We start from the raw sequence: 20,320 nt of genomic DNA, 5'->3' as shown, positions 1-20,320 counted from the left end.
TGTGATAGAGTCATGTGATGGTGTCATGTGATGGAGTCATGTGATGGAGTCATGTGATAGAGTCATGTGATGGTGTCATGTGATGAAGTCATGTGATGGAGTCATGTGATGAAGTCATGTGATGGAGTCATGTGATGGAGTCATGTGATGGAGTCATGTGATAGAGTCATGTGATGGAGTCATGTGATGGAGTCATGTGATGGAGTCATGTGATGGAGTCATGTGATGCAGGCATGTGATGAAATCATGTGATTGAATCATGTGATGGAGTCATGTGATGGTGTCACGTGATGGAGTCATGTGATGAGTCATTTGATGGAATCATGTGATGCAGGCATGTGATGAAATCATGTGATTGAATCATGTGATGGAGTCATGTGATGGAGTCATGTGATGGAGTCATGTGATGGTGTCATGTGATGGAGTCATGTGATGGTGTCATGTGATGGAGTCATGTGATGGAGTCATGTGATGGAGTTATGTGATGGTGTCATGTGATGGAGTCATGTGATGAAGTCATGTGATGGAGTCATGTGATGAAGTCATGTGATGGAGTCATGTGATGAAGTCATGTGATGGAGTCATGTGATGGAGTCATGTGATGGTGTCATGTGATGGAGTCATGTGATGGAGTCATGTGATGGAGTCATGTGATGGAGTCATGTGATGCAGGCATGTGATGAAATCATGTGATTGAATCATGTGATGGAGTCATGTGATGGTGTCACGTGATGGAGTCATGTGATGAGTCATTTGATGGAATCATGTGATGCAGGCATGTGATGAAATCATGTGATTGAATCATGTGATGGAGTCATGTGATGGAGTCATGTGATGGAGTCATGTGATGGTGTCATGTGATGGAGTCATGTGATGGTGTCATGTGATGGAGTCATGTGATGGAGTCATGTGATGGAGTTATGTGATGGTGTCATGTGATGGAGTCATGTGATGGAGTCATGTGATGGAGTCATGTGATGGAGTCATGTGATGGAGTCATGTGATGCAGGCATGTGATGAAATCATGTGATTGAATCATGTGATGGAGTCATGTGATGGTGTCACGTGATGGAGTCATGTGATGAGTCATTTGATGGAATCATGTGATGCAGGCATGTGATGAAATCATGTGATTGAATCATGTGATGGAGTCATGTGATGGAGTCATGTGAAGGAGTCATGTGATGGAGTCATGTGATGGAGTCATGTGATGAAGTCATGAAAGTCATGTGATGGAGTCATGTGATGGTGTCATGTGATGGAGTCATGTGATGGAGTCATGTGATGGAGTCATGTGATGGTGTCATGTGATGGAGTCATGTGATGGAGTCATGTGATGCAGTCATGTGATGCAGGCATGTGATGGAGTCATGTGATTGAATCATGTGATGGAGTCATGTGATGGTGTCACGTGATGGAGTCATGTGATGGAATCATGTGATGCAGGCATGTGATGAAACCATGTGATTGAATCATGTGATGGAGTCATGTGATGGTGTCACGTGATGGAGTCATGTGATGGAATCATGTGATGCAGGCATGTGATGAAACCATGTGATTGAATCATGTGATGGAGTCATGTGATGAAGTCATGAAAGTCATGTGATGGTGTCATGTGATGGTGTCATGTGATGGAGTCATGTGATGAATTCATGTAATGGTGTCATGTGATGGAGTCATGTGATGAAGTCCTATGATGGAGTCATGTGATGGAGTCATGTGATGGAGTCATGTGATGGAGTCATGTGATGAAGTCATGTGATGGAGTCATGTGATGGAGTCATGTGATGAAGTCATGTGATGGAGTCATGTGATGAAGTCATGTAATGGTGTCATGTGATGGAGTCATGTGATGGAGTCATGTGATGAAGTCATGTGATGGAGTCATGTGATAGAGTCATGTGATGGAGTCATGTGATGGAGTCATGTGATGGAGTCATGTGATGAAGTCATGTGATGGAGTCATGTGATGAAGTCATGTAATGGTGTCATGTGATGAAGTCATGTGATGGAGTCATGTGATGAAGTCATGTAATGCTGTCATGTGATGGAGTCATGTGATGGAGTCATGTGATGGAGTCATGTGATGGAGTCATGTGATGAAGTCACGTGATGGAGTCATGTGATGGAGTCATGTGATGGAGTCATGATGAAGTCATGTAATGGTGTCATGTGATGGAGTCATGTGATGAAGTCACGTGATGGAGTCATGTGATGGAGTCATGTGATGGAGTCATGTGATGGAGTCGTGATGAAGTCATGTAATGGTGTCATGTGATGGAGTCATGTGATGGAGTCATGTGATGGAGTCATGTGATGGAGTCATGTGATGGAGTCATGTGATGAAGTCATGTGATGGAGTCATGTGATGAAGTCATGTAATGCTGTCATGTGATGGAGTCATGTGATGGAGTCATGTGATGGAGTCATGTGATGGAGTCATGTGATGAAGTCACGTGATGGAGTCATGTGATGGAGTCATGTGATGGAGTCATGTGATGGAGTCGTGATGAAGTCATGTAATGGTGTCATGTGATGGAGTCATGTGATGAAGTCACGTGATGGAGTCATGTGATGGAGTCATGTGATGGAGTCATGTGATGGAGTCATGTGATGGAGTCGTGATGAAGTCATGTAATGGTGTCATGTGATGGAGTCATGTGATGGAGTCATGTGATGGAGTCATGTGATGGAGTCATGTGATGGAGTCATGTGATGGAGTCATGTGATGAATTCATGTAATGGTGTCATGTGATGGAGTCATGTGATGAAGTCATGTGATGGAGTCATGTGATGGAGTCATGTGATGAAGTCATGTGATGGAGTCATGTGATGAAGTCATGTAATGGTGTCATGTGATGGAGTCATGTGATGGAGTCATGTGATGAAGTCATGTGATGAAATCATGTGATGGAGTCATGTGATGGAGTCATGTGATGAAATCATGTAATGGTGTCATGTGATGGAGTCATGTGATGGAGTCATGTGATGGAGTCATGTGATGGAGTCATGTGATGGAGTCATGTGATGGAGTCATGTGATGGAGTCATGTGATGGAGTCATGTGATGAATTCATGTAATGGTGTCATGTGATGGAGTCATGTGATGAAGTCATGTGATGGAGTCATGTGATGGAGTCATGTGATGGAGTCATGTGATAGAGTCATGTGATGGTGTCATGTGATGGAGTCATGTGATGGAGTCATGTGATAGAGTCATGTGATGGTGTCATGTGATGAAGTCATGTGATGGAGTCATGTGATGAAGTCATGTGATAGAGTCATGTGATGGTGTCATGTGATGAAGTCATGTGATGGAGTCATGTGATGGAGTCATGTGATGGAGTCATGTGATGAAGTCATGTGATGGAGTCATGTAATGGAGTCATGTGATGGAGTCATGTGATGAAGTCATGTAATGGTGTCATGTGATGGAGTCATGTGATGGAGTCATGTGATGAAGTCATGTGATGGAGTCATGTGATGAAGTCATGTAATGGTGTCATGTGATGGAGTCATGTGATGGAGTCATGTGATGAAGTCATGTGATGGAGTCATGTGATGAAGTCATGTGATGGAGTCATGTGATGGAGTCATGTGATGGAGTCATGTGATAGAGTCATGTGATGGTGTCATGTGATGGAGTCATGTGATGGAGTCATGTGATAGAGTCATGTGATGGAGTCATGTGATGGAGTCATGTGATAGAGTCATGTGATGGTGTCATGTGATGAAGTCATGTGATGGAGTCATGTGATGAAGTCATGTGATAGAGTCATGTGATGGAGTCATGTGATGGAGTCATGTGATGAAGTCATGTGATGAAGTCATGTGATGGAGTCATGTGATGGAGTCATGTGATAGAGTCATGTGATGGTGTCATGTGATGGAGTCATGTGATGAATTCATGTAATGGTGTCATGTGATGAAGTCATGAAAGTCATGTCATTACTTCTCTCGTCTCAGTTCGTCTTCCCGGCATCAGGACGTACGTCGACCCTCACACCTACGAGGACCCGAGTCAGGCTGTGCACGAGTTCGCCAAAGAGCTGGAGGCGTCTTGTATCGCCATCGATAAAGTGGTCGGAGCAGGTGAGCAACAGTCGCACAACAGTCACACAACAGTCACACAACAGTTGCTCAACAGTCACACAACAGTCACAGAACATTCAGGCAACAGTTGCTCAACAGTCACACAACAGACACACAACATTCAGGCAACAGTCGCTCAACAGTCACACAACAGACACACAACATTCAGGCAACAGTCGCTCAACAGTCACACAACAGACACACAACATTCAGTCAACAGTCGCTCAACAGTCACACAACAGACACACAACATTCAGGCAACAGTCGCTCAACAGACACACAACATTCAGTCAACAGTCGCTCAACAGTCACACAACAGACACACAACATTCAGGCAACAGTCGCTCAACAGACACACAACATTCAGGCAACAGTCGCTCAACAGTCAAACAACAGACACACAACAGTCGCACAACAGTTACACAACAGACACACAACATTCAGGCAACAGTCGCACAACAGTCACACAACATTCAGACAACAGTTGCTCAACATTCACACAACATTCAGACAACAGTCGCTCAACATTCACACAACATTCAGTCAACAGTCACACAACAGACACACAACATTCAGGCAACAGTCGCTCAACAGACACACAACATTCAGGCAACAGTCACACAACATTCAGGCAACAGTTGCTCAACATTCACACAACATTCAGACAACAGTTGCTCAACATTCACACAACATTCAGTCAACAGTCGCTCAACAGACACACAACATTCAGGCAACAGTCACACAACATTCAGGCAACAGTCGCTCAACATTCAAACAACAGACACACAACAGTCGCACAACAGACACACAACATTCAGGCAACAGTCGCACAACAGTCACACAACATTCAGACAACAGTTGCTCAACATTCACACAACAGTCACACAACATTCAGACAACAGTCACTCAACATTCACAGAACAGTCACACAACAGTAACTTTAAAATAAAAAATGATCTTAAAACTATAAAGTATTTCAATCTTTGTTCATAAATACTTCATAATACTGGTAAAAACCTAATAACACTAATGTAAACATGAGAATCTTCAGAACTGGTTGATTGTTTACATAAAGTATATGTTTTTCATTTTACTTTCATACTTTAAGAAATAATTCATATTTTTTCGAAGTCAAAAATATTTAGAAAACGTAGTAAAAGTTACTGTGAGATAAATCACAATAAATTAAATTAGATTAAAAACTTTATCTTTTCCTGAAAATGATCTTTGGTTCGTGAGTGAAATACATTATTTTTCCAACTTCAACTTCATGACTGAGATCATCATCAGAAGATCTTCATACATTCTTGGTCCTGCTCCCTCCCAGTGAACTCAGAACGAGGTTGAAGCTAACGTGTCACATGTTGCAGGAGAGTTCGGCGAAGTGTGCAGTGGTCGTCTGAAGCTGCCCAGCAAGAAGGAGATCTGTGTGGCCATCAAGACCCTGAAGGGAGGATTCACGGACAAGCAGAGGCGAGACTTCCTGGCCGAGGCGTCCATCATGGGCCAGTTTGACCATCCAAACATCATCAGGCTGGAGGGCGTCGTCACTCGCAGTGAGTCGTAGGATCGTGTTGTACTTTCACTTTCTTTAACTCGCTTAACATTTGATGATATATATATTCAGTGAAACTACAGAAAACATTCTCAGTCAGTACCTCTCAGAGTAATACCTCAACATCAGAGTAATACCTCAAGGCATCATCGAGTTATACCACAGAGCACTCCTGGAGTAATACTACGTATCCTCCTGGAGTAATACTACATATCCTCGTGGAGTAATACTTCAAATCCTCGTGGAGTACTATTCCGTATCCTCCTGGAGTAATACTACATATCCTCGTGGAGTAATACTACATATCCTCATGGAGTAATACTACTTATCCTCGTGGAGTAATACTACTTATCCTCGTGGAGTAATACTACGTTTCCTCGTGGAGTAATACTACTTATCCTCCTGGAGTAATACTACGTATCCTCCTGGAGTAATACTACTTATCCTCGTGAAGTAATCCTACGTATCCTCGTGGAGTAATACTACGTATCCTCGTGGAGAAATCCTACGTATCCTTATGGAGTAATACTACTTATCCTCGTGGAGTAATACTACTTATCCTCGTGGAGTAATACTACGTATCCTCGTGGAGTAATTCTACGTATCCTCCTGGAGCAATACTACTTATACTCTTTGAGTGATACTACTTATCCTCCTGGAGTAATACTACGTATCCTCCTGGAGTAATACTACTTATCCTCGTGAAGTAATCCTACGTATCCTCGTGGAGTAATACTACGTATCCTCGTGGAGTAATCCTACGTATCCTTATGGAGTAATACTACTTATCCTCGTGGAGTAATACTACTTATCCTCGTGGAGTAATACTACGTATCCTCGTGGAGTAATCCTACGTATCCTCGTGGAGTAATACTACTTATCCTCGTGGAGTAATACTACTTATCCTCCTGGAGCAATACTACTTATACTCTTGGAGTAATACTACGTATCCTCCTGGAGCAATACTGCGTATACTCTTGGGGTAATACTACGTATCCTCGTGGAGTAATACTACGTATCATCTTGGAGTAATACTACTTATCCTCGTGGAGTAATACTACTTATCCTCCTGGAGCAATACTACTTATACTCTTGGAGTAATACTACGTATCCTCCTGGAGCAATACTACGTATACTCTTGGGGTAATACTACGTATCCTTGTGGAGTAATACTACGTATCCTCCTGGAGCAATACTACGTATACTCTTGGAGTGATACTACTTATCCTCGAGGAGTAATACTGCGTATCCTGCTGGAGTAATACTAGTAAGGAGGGTTTTAAACGCTTCTAGTATTTCCAGACAAACGTCTCTGAAGCTTCAACAGTGAAGAACTCGTGAGGAGCTCGAGTGAATCATGATCTGATCAAAGAATCATATCGTGAGTCGACTCACAGTCACAGAAGTTCTGAGTTAAGACTCACGGCAGGAAACCAGCAAATAATGAGCCTGAACTTTGTCGCTGATCCTGAGGAGGTTCAGGCGTTCATGACAAGAAGAAACTCCTCAGTTGAACTTGTTTGTTCTTCTTGTTCATCTGCGTCTGTTCTTGAACTGCTGCTGATCTTCAGAGCTGCTGAATCATGACAAGATGACCTCCTTACAGAGTCTTTAATAAGATCCATAAGATCTGACTCGTCACACGATCACAGACCCAGTGTTGACAAGTGTTTGTAAATATGTCCATTTGAATAAACCATGATTTCTCAGGTTCAATATTGAACTTCAAACACACACACAGTTCATAAACACACAAGTACACACTTGTGCATGTGTTGTGTCAACTTGTTAAAGGATGTGAGTTTATTCTTAATGATGTAAAGTTTCTCTTTGAATGAAGTTTTCTTGAAACAACGACACATGATTCATACTTTGATTCATAAAAATTCAATGTTTTCTTCTCATGAAATCAACTTTATTTACTGATGTTTTTTAAGAACTATTACAACTACTACAAGTTGACAAGTTAACAATTTGACAAGTTAACAAGTGGACAAGTTAACAAGTTGACATGTTAACAAGTTGACAAGTTAACAAGTTGACATGTTAACAAGTTAACAAGTTGACATGTTGACATGTTAACAAGTTGACATGTTAACAAGTTAACAAGTTGACATGTTAACAAGTTAACAAGTTGACATGTTAACAAGTTAACAAGTTGACATATTAACAAGTTGACATATTAACAAGTTGACAAGTTAACAAGTTAACAAGTTGACATGTTAACAAATTAACAAGTTGACAAGTTAACACGTTGACATGTTAACAAGTTGACAAGTTAACAAGTTGACATGTTAACAAGTTGACATGTTGACAAGTTATCAAGTTGACATGTTAACAAGTTGACAAGTTAACAAGTTGACATGTTAACAAGTTAACAAGTTGACATGTTAACAAGTTAACAAGTTGACAAGTTAACACGTTGACATGTTAACAAGTTGACAAGTTGACAAGTAAACAAGTTGACAAGTTGACAAGTTGACACGTTGACAAGTTGACAAGTAAACAAGTTGACATGTTAACAAGTTGACATGTTAACAAGTTGACATGTTGACAAGTTATCAAGTTGACATGTTAACAAGTTGACATGTTGACAAGTTATAAAGTTGACAAGTTATAAAGTTGACATGTTAACAAGTTGACATGTTATGAAGTTGACATGTTAACAAGTTGACAAGTTAACAAGTTGACATGTTAACGTGTTAACAAGTTGACAAGTTAACAAGTATACTTGTTAACAAGTTGACAAGTTGACATATTAACAAGTTGACAAGTTAACAAGTTAACAAGTTAACAAGTTGACAAGTTGACAAGTTAAAAAGTTAACAAGTTGACATGTTGACATGTTGACATGTTGACATGTTGACATGTTGACATGTTGACAAGTTAACAAGTTTACATTTTGACAAGTTATCAAGTTGACATGTTAACAAGTTGACATGTTGACAAGTTATCAAGTTGACATGTTGACAAGTTTACATGTTAACATGTTAACAAGTTGACATGTTAACAAGTTGACAAGTTAACAAGTAAAACATAGTTGTGTGTCTTTGTGTTGCAGGTAAACCTGTGATGATCGTGACCGAGTACATGGAGAACGGATCTCTGGACAGTTTCTTGAGAGTGAGTACACAACATATATATCTTCTGGTATTTCTGGAGCTGATGGACGTTCACGAGGGTTTCCTGGTGTTTGTGTCGATGGAACAAGAGACTCAGAGTCACAAGAACCTGAAGCTCCACAGATGTGATCTCGTGTCTCTGGAGGTTTCCTCGCATGTTCAGAGTCTCAGAGACGTTGATGGATGTTGACGTCGATCAGCAGCTTCTTCAGGAGTTCGACGTGAGGTCATCACGCTCGACACACGAGGAACACGGAGGTTGCTGGTGTGATTCCTGTCGAGTCACCTGAGGCTCGTTCTCACCCTCGACTCACACACTCCGAGCAGGGGTGAGATATGTTGCCAGAGACAACTCAAGAGGCAGGAAATGGATTCGAGTGCATCTGGAAACATCTCCAGGAGCCTGAGAGGAAAAACACTTATTATTACGACCACCTTCAAAAACAAATGAGTCAACGTTGATATTTTCTTTTTATTGTGTTTTTCAAGAATTTAACATTTTTTTTATCTCAAGTTTACAGTTTATCAAATTTTTTATTTTTTAAAATGTTAAACAAAAAATTACATTTTCAGTAGAGTTTAATATTCTAATTCCAGTGAATTCATAAATACATTTTCATAGTCATATTCATAATCTTTTAATTCAATATAAATGTTGTTATAATTGAGTCACAAGACCAAACCAACAGAGCACAGAGCTACTGATCAGACGTTGAACTTGAACATTGATTTAAAAACAAAATACTGTATTAAAGTATTAAATACAGTATTTAATACTTAAATACAGTATCATTCTCTCAGTATAAAAGTACTTGTTTATCTCAGTGTAAAAGTACTTGTTTCTCTCAGTATAAAAGTACTTGTTTCTCTCAGTATAAAAGTACTTGTTTCTCTCAGTGTAAAAGTACTTGTTTCTCTCAGTATAAAAGTACTTGTTTCTCTCAGTATAAAAAGTACTTGTTTCTCTCAGTATAAAAGTACTTGTTTATCTCAGTGTAAAAGTACTTGTTTCTCTCAGTATAAAAGTACTTGTTTCTCTCAGTGTAAAAGTACTTGTTTCTCTCAGTGTAAAAGTACTTGTTTCTCTCAGTATAAAAGTACTTGTTTCTCTCAGTATAAAAAGTACTTGTTTCTCTCAGTATAAAAGTACTTGTTTCTCTCAGTGTAAAGGTACTTGTTTCTCTCAGCGTAAAAGTACTTGTTTCTCTCAGTATAAAAGTACTTGTTTCTCTCAGTATAAAAAGTACTTGTTTCTCTCAGTATAAAAGTACTTGTTTCTCTCAGTATAAAAGTACTTGTTTCTCTCAGTATAAAAGTACTTGTTTCTCTCAGTATAATAGTACTTGTCTCTCTCAGTATTAAAGGACTTGTTTCTCTCAGTATAAAAGTACTTGTTTCTCTCAGTATAAAAGTACTTGTTTCTCTCAGTATAATAGTACTTGTCTCTCTCAGTATTAAAGGACTTGTTTCTCTCAGTATAAAAGTACTTGTTTCTCTCAGTATAAAAGTACTTGTTTCTTTCTCTCAGTATTAAAGTACTTGTTTCTTTCTCTCAGTGTAAAAGTACTTGTTTCTCTCAGTGTAAAAGTACTGACGAGTGTTTTTAAAGGGTAGCGTTTCTGACCTGGAGTCAAGAGTTGTGTTGTTCGTGTGAGCAGCTCACACTCATGAGCAGCTTCACATCAGGTGGTCTGACCCAGGAGGTCCAGGAGGAGCCAGAAGAACCGGCTCTGACGGGTTCAATGAGGTTCTCCTCGTCTTGTCGTCGACACAGTCCATGACGAGAAAACCATGTTCGCACGGACAGATTGTGGAAGAGTTTTCCTGATGTTGTGTTTGTGTTCCTCAGAAGCACGACGCTCAGTTCACGGGGATCCAGCTCGTCGGGATGCTGCGCGGCATCGCCTCGGGCATGAAGTATCTGTCGGACATGGGCTACGTTCACCGAGACCTGGCGGCTCGAAACATCCTGGTCAACAGCAACCTGGTGTGTAAAGTGTCCGACTTCGGTCTCTCTCGAGTCCTGGAGGACGACCCTGAGGCGGCCTACACCACCAGGGTGAGTCCAGAGGGTCCACCTGTCGTCACCTGTCGTCCACACACGAGTGTCCACCTGTCGTACTTACTAACTTACTTACTTACTTACTTACTTACTAACTTACTTACTAACTTACTTACTTACTCACTAACTTATTAACTTACTTACTTACTTACTTACTTACTTACTAACTTACTTACTTACTCACTAACTTATTAACTTACTTACTTACTTACTTACTTACTTACTAACTTACTTACTAACTTACTTACTTACTTACTTACTTACTAACTTACTTACTAACTTACTTACTCACTAACTTATTAACTTACTTACTTACTTACTTACTTACTAACTTACTTACTTACTTACTTACTTACTTACTTACTTACTTACTAACTTACTTACTCACTAACTTATTAACTTACTTACTTACTTACTAACTTACTTACTTACTTACTTACTTACTCACTAACTTATTTACTTACTTACTTACTTACTTACTTACTTACATACTTACTAACTTACTTACTTACTCACTAACGTATTAACTTACTTACTTACTTACTTACTAACTTACTTACTTACTTACTTACTTACTTACTTACTTACTTACTTACTTACTTACTTACTTACCTAACAACTTACTAACTTACTAACTTACTTACTTGCTTACTAACTTACTTACTTACTAACTTACTTACTTAGTTACTAACTTATTAACTTACTTACTTACTAACTTACTAACTTACTTACTTACTTACCTACTAACTTATTTACTTACTTACTTACTTAATAACTAACTTACTTACTAACTTAGTAACTTAGTAACTTACTTACTTGCTTACTTGCTTACTAACTTACTTACTTACTTACTTACTAACTTACTTACTTACTTACTTACTTACTTACTTACTAACTTATTAACTTACTAACTTATTAACTTACTAACTTATTAACTTACTAACTTACTTACTTACTAACTTACTTACTTACTTACTTACTTGCTTACTAACTTACTTACTTACTTACTTACTAACTTACTTACTTACTTACTTACTTACTTACTAACTTATTAACTTATTAACTTACTAACTTACTAACTTATTAACTTACTAACTTATTAACTTACTAACTTAGTTACCTAACAACTTACTAACTTACTAACTTACTTACTTACTTACTTACTAACTAACTTACTAACTTATTAACTTACTAACTTACTAACTTATTAACTTACTAACTTATTAACTTACTAACTTACTTACCTAACAACTTACTAACTTACTTACTTACTTACCTACTAACTTACTTACTTACATAAAACTCTCAATAATCAAGTTCATCGTGACTGAGATTCATCTTCAATCTTTGACTCTTGGTTCTGTTAGTTTGTCTCACGAGTTTCACAAGTTTTTCTCTTTTACTTCATTTGTGTTTTTAAACTTCTCTGATGATCATCAAGTGTTTCGTTGATGACAAAACACAGTAGTTTAGAACGAACGACAACATTTGTATTAGATCTTTCATTTCACATGTTTGTGTTGATGAAGTTATTTCAAACTGTGATGCATCAAAGTATCAGCAGGTTGTTGGTTCAACTCCAGGAGTATTTTTGTCTTGAGTTCTGTCTCTGCTGAGTTTACTCCGGGTACTTCAGCCTCTCACGGTCGTTAACTTCTATGATCTGTGAGTAAACTCTCATCGACTGAATCATTAGAAACTGATGTTTAATTGTGCGTCATGTAGTTAGTTAGTTGGTTGGTTGGTTGGTTGGTTAGTTAGTTAGTTAGTTAGTTAGTTAGTTAGTTAGTTAGTTAGTTAGTTACTTAGTTAGTTAGTTAGTTAGTTAGTTAGTTAGTTAGTTAGTTAGTTAGCTAGTTAGTTAGCTAGTTAGTTAGTTAGCTAGTTACTTAGTTACTTAGTTACTTAGTTAGTTAGTTAGTTAGTTAGTTAGTTAGTTAGTTAGTTAGTTACTTAGTTAGTTAGTTAGTTAGTTAGTTAGTTAGTTAGTTAGTTAGCTAGTTAGTTAGCTAGTTAGTTAGCTAGTTAGTTAGTTAGCTAGTTACTTAGTTACTTAGTTACTTAGTTACTTAGTTAGTTAGTTAGTTAGTTAGTTAGTTAGTTAGTTAGTTAGTTAGTTAGTTAGTTAGTTAGTTAGTTAGTTAGTTAGTTAGCTAGTTACTTAGTTACTTAGTTACTTAGTTAGTTAGTTAGTTAGTTTGAACAAATATTTCATCAAAACTCTTGGTCGTGGAGACTTTGAATGAAGTGGTTTCAGTAAAAGTTTCGGGACTTTCCAGAGTTTCTTCTGTCGATGCTGTTCGTTGAAACCTTCAGGTTGAATCTTCAGTTTCAGCAGAGAGTGTGTTGAGCGTCAGCGTCTGTGGAATCTGATGCGATCCGAGCAGTGGGAGGCGAGGAGAAGCTCAGACACGAGAAGCCACAGAAGAAACTGAGCTTCTCTCCAGCTGAGCCTGGAGTGTGTGTGGCCTCGTCGTGCGAGCGACTCTTCACACACTCGTTTATTTGCTGCTCGTCAAACAAACACACTTTCTCCAGTCAGGATTAGAGATCCGGAGAAAAACCTTTTTTCAAAATCCTTCACAAGAAAATCCTCCACGTTTGTTCTTCGCTCACGTGTTCCACACATTCCTGGTGTTTCCTCTCGAGGAGGTTGTTTGGATCTCTGACCACGAGCAGCACAAGAACAACACGCCAGGCTTGTGTGGGCGACTCTGACCTCCACTGCTGACCTTGACCTCACTCCAGTGAAGACCAGCCTCATGTTCACCTTCAACCACAAACATATGGATTCACGTGTGTTTTTATGTTTGTGTCGTCGTGAGGAACGTCTTGTTGAAGCAGTGACTCCAGAGAGATTCAGCTCACGTGGAAAATAGATCCACAAACTTCTTCTTGAACCTGGAGTCGGATCAAGATCATCAGCGATTCTTTGTGAATTTACATGAAATACTTTGTATAAAACTGGATCTTTCTTTGTGTTTTTAAATTGAAATGTTGGTGAACTTTGATAAAAGTTAAAACAAAGAGGAAGTTGTGATAAGAAACATTTTATCATGTAGTTCATTAGTAGTTACACTAAATAGTTACAGTTTATTTTGTGTCTAAACAAGGAGGATCTTCTCGCCTGCAGTTCATACAAAACTCTGCAGCCAGAATTCTGAGCCGCTCTAGTAGAAGAACTCACATTTCTCCTTCAAACTCTTCACTGGCTTCTCTGTGTTTGATGATCTACTGACTCCTTCAAGAAACATCTGTGTTTGATGATCTACTGACTCCTTCAAGAAACATCTGTGTTTGATGATCTACTGACTCCTTCAAGAAACATCTGTGTTTGATGATCTACTGACTCCTTCAAGAAACATCTGTGTTTGATGATCTACTGACTCCTTCAAGAAACATCTCAAGAAACTTTTATTTGAACTTTTCCTTGACTCTTGTGTTTGTCTCAGTATTATCTTGATCTTTTAAGTATATACTTTATTGAGTATTGTTTTGATTGTTGAAGTTCTTTTGACCCTGGTCTGGAAAAGCTCTACAAATACTAATTACTTACTAACTTACTTACTAAATGATCTAATATGTGAAGATGTTTCATTATGTTCACAATCTGAAGAAGTTCATTCATTGATGTGGATTTTTTCACTGGTTTTCTTTCGGGTGAAATAAAAACTTGGTCAATAAAGTTTTGATTGTATCTTGAAATGTGTGTTATTTAAATGTTGAAATCATCTCGTGTCTCTGGCAGGGAGGTAAGATCCCGATACGCTGGACGGCGCCCGAGGCCATCGCCTACAGGAAGTTCACGTCGGCCAGCGACGCCTGGAGCTACGGCATCGTGCTCTGGGAGGTGATGTCGTACGGCGAGCGGCCATATTGGGAGATGTCCAACCAGGACGTGAGTGACCCGGGATTATGTGGCTGGTCGACGAGTGCTTGAACCTTCTTCTCCCACGAAGGTCATCAAGGCCGTGGACGAGGGTTACCGTCTGCCGCCGCCCATGGACTGCCCGGCGACGCTGTACCAGCTGATGCTGGACTGTTGGCAGAAGGAGAGAAACAACAGACCCAAGTTTGAACAGATCGTCAGCATCTTAGACAAACTCATACGGAACCCTGGAAGCCTTAAGATCACAGCGAACACCACGTCCAGGTAACAACACAAGTACTGGATAATACTACATATATATACTTGTTACTACACTATCACAACACCAGAGTCAAGTACTGGACAATACTACACATATATACTTGTTACTTCACTATCACAACACCAGAGTCAAGTACTGGACAATACTACACATATATACTTGTTACTACACTATCACAACACCAGAGTCAAGTACTGGACAATACTACACATATATACTTGTTACTACACTATCACAACACCAGAGTCAAGTACTGGACAATACTACACATATATACTTGTTACTACACTATCACAACACCAGAGTCAAGTACTGGATAATACTACACATATATACTTGTTACTACACTATCACAACACCAGAGTCAAGTACTGGACAATACTACACATATATACTTGTTACTACACTATCACAACACCAGAGCCAAGTACTGGACAATACTACACATATATACTTGTTACTACACTATCACAACACCAGAGTCAAGTACTGGATAATACTACACATATATACTTGTTACTACACTATCACAACACCAGAGTCAAGTACTGGACAATACTACACATATATACTTGTTACTACACTATCACAACACCAGAGCCAAGTACTGGACAATACTACACATATATACTTGTTACTACACTATCACAACACCAGAGCCAAGTACTGGACAATACTACACATATATCCTTGTTACTACACTATCACAACACCAGAGCCAAGTACTGGACAATACTACACATATATATTCTTGTTACTACACTATCAGTATATATCACTGTGAATTCTCTTGACTGTAGCAACATTCCTTCTCTCTGGTGCCTGAAGTTTACTTTTGTTGGGGGTCTCTTCGAGCCGCAGGGATCTGGGGCAGCCCTGGTAGAGTGTTTAGTTCTGGGCACGCAGGAGGGCTGGGGGTGTAGGGGGGTAAGAGGGGGGTAAGAGGGGGTATGTAGGGGGGTGTATGGAGACGTCAAAGCTCATAACGTTGACTAATGATTTCTTAAGAAAGTGAAAATGGGTCCCTTGAGTTTGCATGTAATTTTCCTGATTGGCTTTTAACACTAGGTGAGCACAGGCCGGTCTGATTTATGAGTGTGTGTGTGTGTGTGTGTGTGTGTGTGTGTGTGTGTGTGTGTGTGTGTGTGTGTGTGTGTGTGTGTGTGTGTGTGTGTGTGTGTGTGTGTGTGTGTGTGTGTGTGTGTGTGTGTGTGTGTGTGTGTGTGTGTGTGTGTGTCGGTGTGTGTGTCGGTGAGTTTGGTGGCGGCAGTTGCGCAGCAGGAGCAGCTGCACTCGACTCACACACCTCGTTTGTCTGGATCTGTCGCTCTTCTTCCTCCTCCTCCTCTTCCTCTTCCTCTTCCTCTTCCTCTTCCTCTTCCTCTTCCTCCTCCTCTTCCTCATCCTCTTCCTCTTCCTTTTCCTTTTCCTCTTCCTCTTCCTCTTCCTCTTCCTCCTCCTCTTCCTCTTCCTCTTCCTTTTCATCTTCTTCTTCTTCCTCTTCCTCTTCCTCCTCCTCCTCCTCCTCCTCTTCCTCCTCCTCCTCCTCTTCCTTTTCCTTTTCCTCTTCCTCTTCCTCTTCCTCTTCCTCTTCCTCTTCCTCTTCCTCTTCCTTTTCCTCTTCCTCTTCCTCTTCCTCCTCCTCTTCCTCATCCTCTTCCTTTTCCTTTTCCTCTTCCTCTTCCTCTTCCTCTTCCTCCTCCTCTTCCTCTTCCTTTTCATCTTCTTCCTCTTCCTCTTCCTCTTCCTCTTCCTCTTCCTCCTCCTCTTCCTCCTCCTCCTCCTCTTCCTTTTCCTTTTCCTCTTCCTCTTCCTCTTCCTCTTCCTCTTCCTCTTCCTCTTCCTCTTCCTCTTCCTCTTCCTCCTCCTCTTCCTCATCCTCTTCCTTTTCCTCTTCCTCTTCCTCTTCTTCTTCCTTTTCCTCTTCCTCTTCCTCTTCCTCTTCCTCCTTCTCCTCCTCTTACACTTCCTCCTCTTCCTCTTCCTCTTCCTCCTCCTCTTCCTCCTCCTCCTCTTCCTCTTCCTCCTCTTCCTCTTCCTCATCCTCTTCCTCTTCCTCTTCCTCCTCCTCTTCCTCCTCCTCCTCTTCCTCCTTCTCCTCTTCCTCCTCCTCCTCTTCCTCTTCCTCTTCCTCTTCCTCTTCCTCTTCCTCTTCCTCCTCCTCTTCCTCCTCCTCCTCTTCCTCCTCCTCCTCTTCCTCCTCTTCCTCTTCCTCTTCCTCTTCCTCTTCCTCTTCCTCTTCCTCTTCCTCATCCTCTTCCTCTTCCTCTTCCTCATACAAGATTTTTCTCCCATTTATTTCCATTTCAAGTGACGGACAAACTCTAGACTCACTAACTGATCTATGAAGCGAACGTAAGAACAAACAGAAGGTCGTGTGAAGGTCACGAGTCGGTGGAGAAGAAGCAGAGGATGAAGAAGGAAGTAAAGAGAACAACCTGAGAGGCAACAATAATAAAATAGTTGCTTCTGAGTCGATCAGATCAGGAAACGTTGGGTCATGTGACGCAAGTTTCATCAACCAATGATGTCACATTCACTTCCTGTCTCGCGCTCTTATTTTGAAATGCTCGTCAGCCGTGCATCAGTGGACACAAGTGGACACAACAAGCGTTTCTTTCTCTCAGGCCAGCGAACCTGTTGCTGGAGCGAAGCTCCTCAGAAGCTCCTTCCATGGCAACCATGGCCGACTGGATGGACGGGATGAGGACGTTACCCTGTAAGGAGGCCTTCTCTGGGGTCGGATACAACTCCTGCGACACACTGGCCAAGACCTCCACAGAGTAAGAACACACTCTCACACACAACACACACACACACTCACACACACTCACACACACTCACACACACTCACACACACTCACACACACTCACACACACTCACACACACTCACACACACTCCTGTTTGAAATAAATATTAAATATTGAATATTTAATAATAAAAATAACACTAAAAGTAATATGTTGTGCTGCACGACATAAGGTTGTGAGTCACGAGGACACAAACCACTGGATCTACATTTATCGATTCATCTGGTCTGGATCCTGACGAGCAGCTCTGGTTCGATCCAGTCTCGGTTCTGACTCGTGGTCTGAAGGATCCTCAGAGACAAAGACCGAACCATGAAGATCTTTTCTCCGCCACGACTCATGCAAATGAATACGTCGACTTTTAAGCCTTTTTTAAGTGTTTTCAGTTAATCCAACGATTGAAAACATGAATATTCACTTAACATAATCCTCTGGAAAAACACAAACGTTGAATATATTGAACATTTTCTGGTCAATCCATCCATTTATTGTCCGCGAGCGTCTCTGGAGGACGAGAGCTCTGGAGTCCCTGCGGTTCAATTAATCCTGAGGCCAGACTTTCACAAACGTGACAAACATGCGTCGTTTTCCTCGTTTTTCACAAGAAAACTTGAAAATCTCGTCACAGAAGATTCTCTCGCGGTTTTTATTCCGTCAACAGACACGAAACTGTTCCTCGTGTTGACGCGAAGACACTGTTTTTTACCTTTGATTCTCGCCACAACTCTCAGTGAAAACCTTCGAACAAACTTTTATTTTTGCACCTTTTTATTCAACGTTTTCTCGTCACAATCAAAGTCAGATTTTCACAAGTGATCTCGTCTAGAAAATGTAAAACATCTGTCATTATGATGGAGCTTCTGAGTTCACTGAGAGGGAGTGAGGTTTAAGACGTGTCGTTTCTTTGAAGCTAAAGTCCTGCTCAGGGGAGAGTCAGAAGAAAGGCTGTCAGTCGTGCCACAGGAGCTCGAAACAGTTGATTTGATTTATTTTCATAATAAACAATGATGTTAAACAACAGTTTATGTTCAGATAAACAAACTTTCAAACTTTTGTGAATCTTCGTCAGTTTCGTCACAACATTAGTTCGATTCTAAAGTATCTTTTTACTTAAATGTCTTTTTGTAAAGAACTTAAATTAAATACAATAATTAGTAGAGAAACGGTGTAGTTTGTATTTTTTGTTTTGGGTCATTTTTTTAATTAAATTTAAATATGGAACACATTGAAAAATGCATTGTTTTTACTTATTCAAAATTATTTAAAAATATAATTTTCCAAATTAGATATTGTTCAATTTAAAGCCTTTTAAATTCTTTATAAAACGTTGGTTTCATTGATACATTTTTTTTAAATTCAATTATACAATATAAACAACATTTAACTTTACAAACTATTGAATTCAATTGTTTAAATTATAATTAAACAAAGATTTTAAGTTTCAACTTCGTTGAATTCCTTCAATCTTCTGACAAACGTATATATTATTTACATCAAATGTTCCTTCAAATATGTTTAAAGGTATATATTATTTACATCAAATGTTCCTTCAAATATGTTTAAACGTATATATTATTTACATCAAATGTTCCTTCAAATATGTTTAAACGTATATATTATTTACATCAAATGTTCCTTCAAATATGTTTAAACGTATATATTATTTACATCAAATGTTCCTTCAAATATGTTTAAACGTATATATTATTTACATAAAATGTTCCTTCAAATATGTTTAAACGTATATATTCTTCACCTTCAAATGTTCCTTCAAATATGTTTAAACGTATATATTCTTCACCATCGAATGTTCCTTCAAATATGTTTAAACGTATATATTATTTACATCAAATGTTCCTTCAAATATGTTTAAACGTATATATTATTTACATCAAATGTTCCTTCAAATATGTTTAAACGTATATATTCTTCACCTTCAAATGTTCCTTCAAATATGTTTAAACGTATATATTCTTCACCTTCAAATGTTCCTTCAAATATGTTTAAACGTATATATTCTTCACCATCAAATGTTCCTTCAAATATGTTTAAACGTATATATTCTTCACCATCAAATGTTCCTTCAAATATGTTTAAACGTATATATTCTTCACCATCAAATGTTCCTTCAAATATGTTTAAACGTATATATTATTTATATCAAATGTTCTTTCAAATATGTCTAAACGTATATATTCTTCACCATCAAATGTTCCTTCAAATATGTTTAAACGTATATATTCTTCACCATCAAATGTTCCTTCAAATATGTTTAAACGTATATATTATTTATATCAAATGTTCTTTCAAATATGTCTAAACGTATATATTCTTCACCATCAAATGTTCCTTCAAATATGTTTAAACGTATATATTCTTCACCATCAAATGTTCCTTCAAATATGTTTAAACGTATATATTCTTCACCTTCAAATGTTCCTTCAAATATGTTTAAACGTATATATTCTTCACCTTCAAATGTTCCTTCAAATATGTTTAAACGTATATATTCTTCACCTTCAAATGT

General features: G+C 39.0%; 1 protein-coding gene across 2 annotated transcripts in view; it reads left to right on the top strand.

Moving 5' to 3' along the window:
* Positions 1 to 20,320, top strand: part of epha3 (eph receptor A3) — a 105,739-nt gene that overhangs the window by 80,899 nt on the left and 4,520 nt on the right. For both annotated transcript variants that reach the window (XM_087803625.1, XM_087803626.1), the window contains exons 10-16: positions 3,966 to 4,091; positions 5,462 to 5,647; positions 8,708 to 8,769; positions 10,618 to 10,827; positions 14,579 to 14,728; positions 14,790 to 14,983; positions 17,609 to 17,764. In XM_087803625.1, coding sequence (XP_087659751.1) covers positions 3,966 to 4,091; positions 5,462 to 5,647; positions 8,708 to 8,769; positions 10,618 to 10,827; positions 14,579 to 14,728; positions 14,790 to 14,983; positions 17,609 to 17,764 — 1,084 coding nt within the window. The remainder of the gene's footprint in view (positions 1 to 3,965; positions 4,092 to 5,461; positions 5,648 to 8,707; positions 8,770 to 10,617; positions 10,828 to 14,578; positions 14,729 to 14,789; positions 14,984 to 17,608; positions 17,765 to 20,320) is intronic.

The sequence above is a fragment of the Callionymus lyra genome, chromosome 12, assembly GCF_982586985.1.
Source record: "Callionymus lyra chromosome 12, fCalLyr1.hap1.1, whole genome shotgun sequence".
Lineage (NCBI taxonomy): Eukaryota > Metazoa > Chordata > Actinopteri > Syngnathiformes > Callionymidae > Callionymus > Callionymus lyra.
Note: the sequence above shows the minus strand (reverse complement) of the source record. Positions and strands in the feature narration are given on the sequence as shown.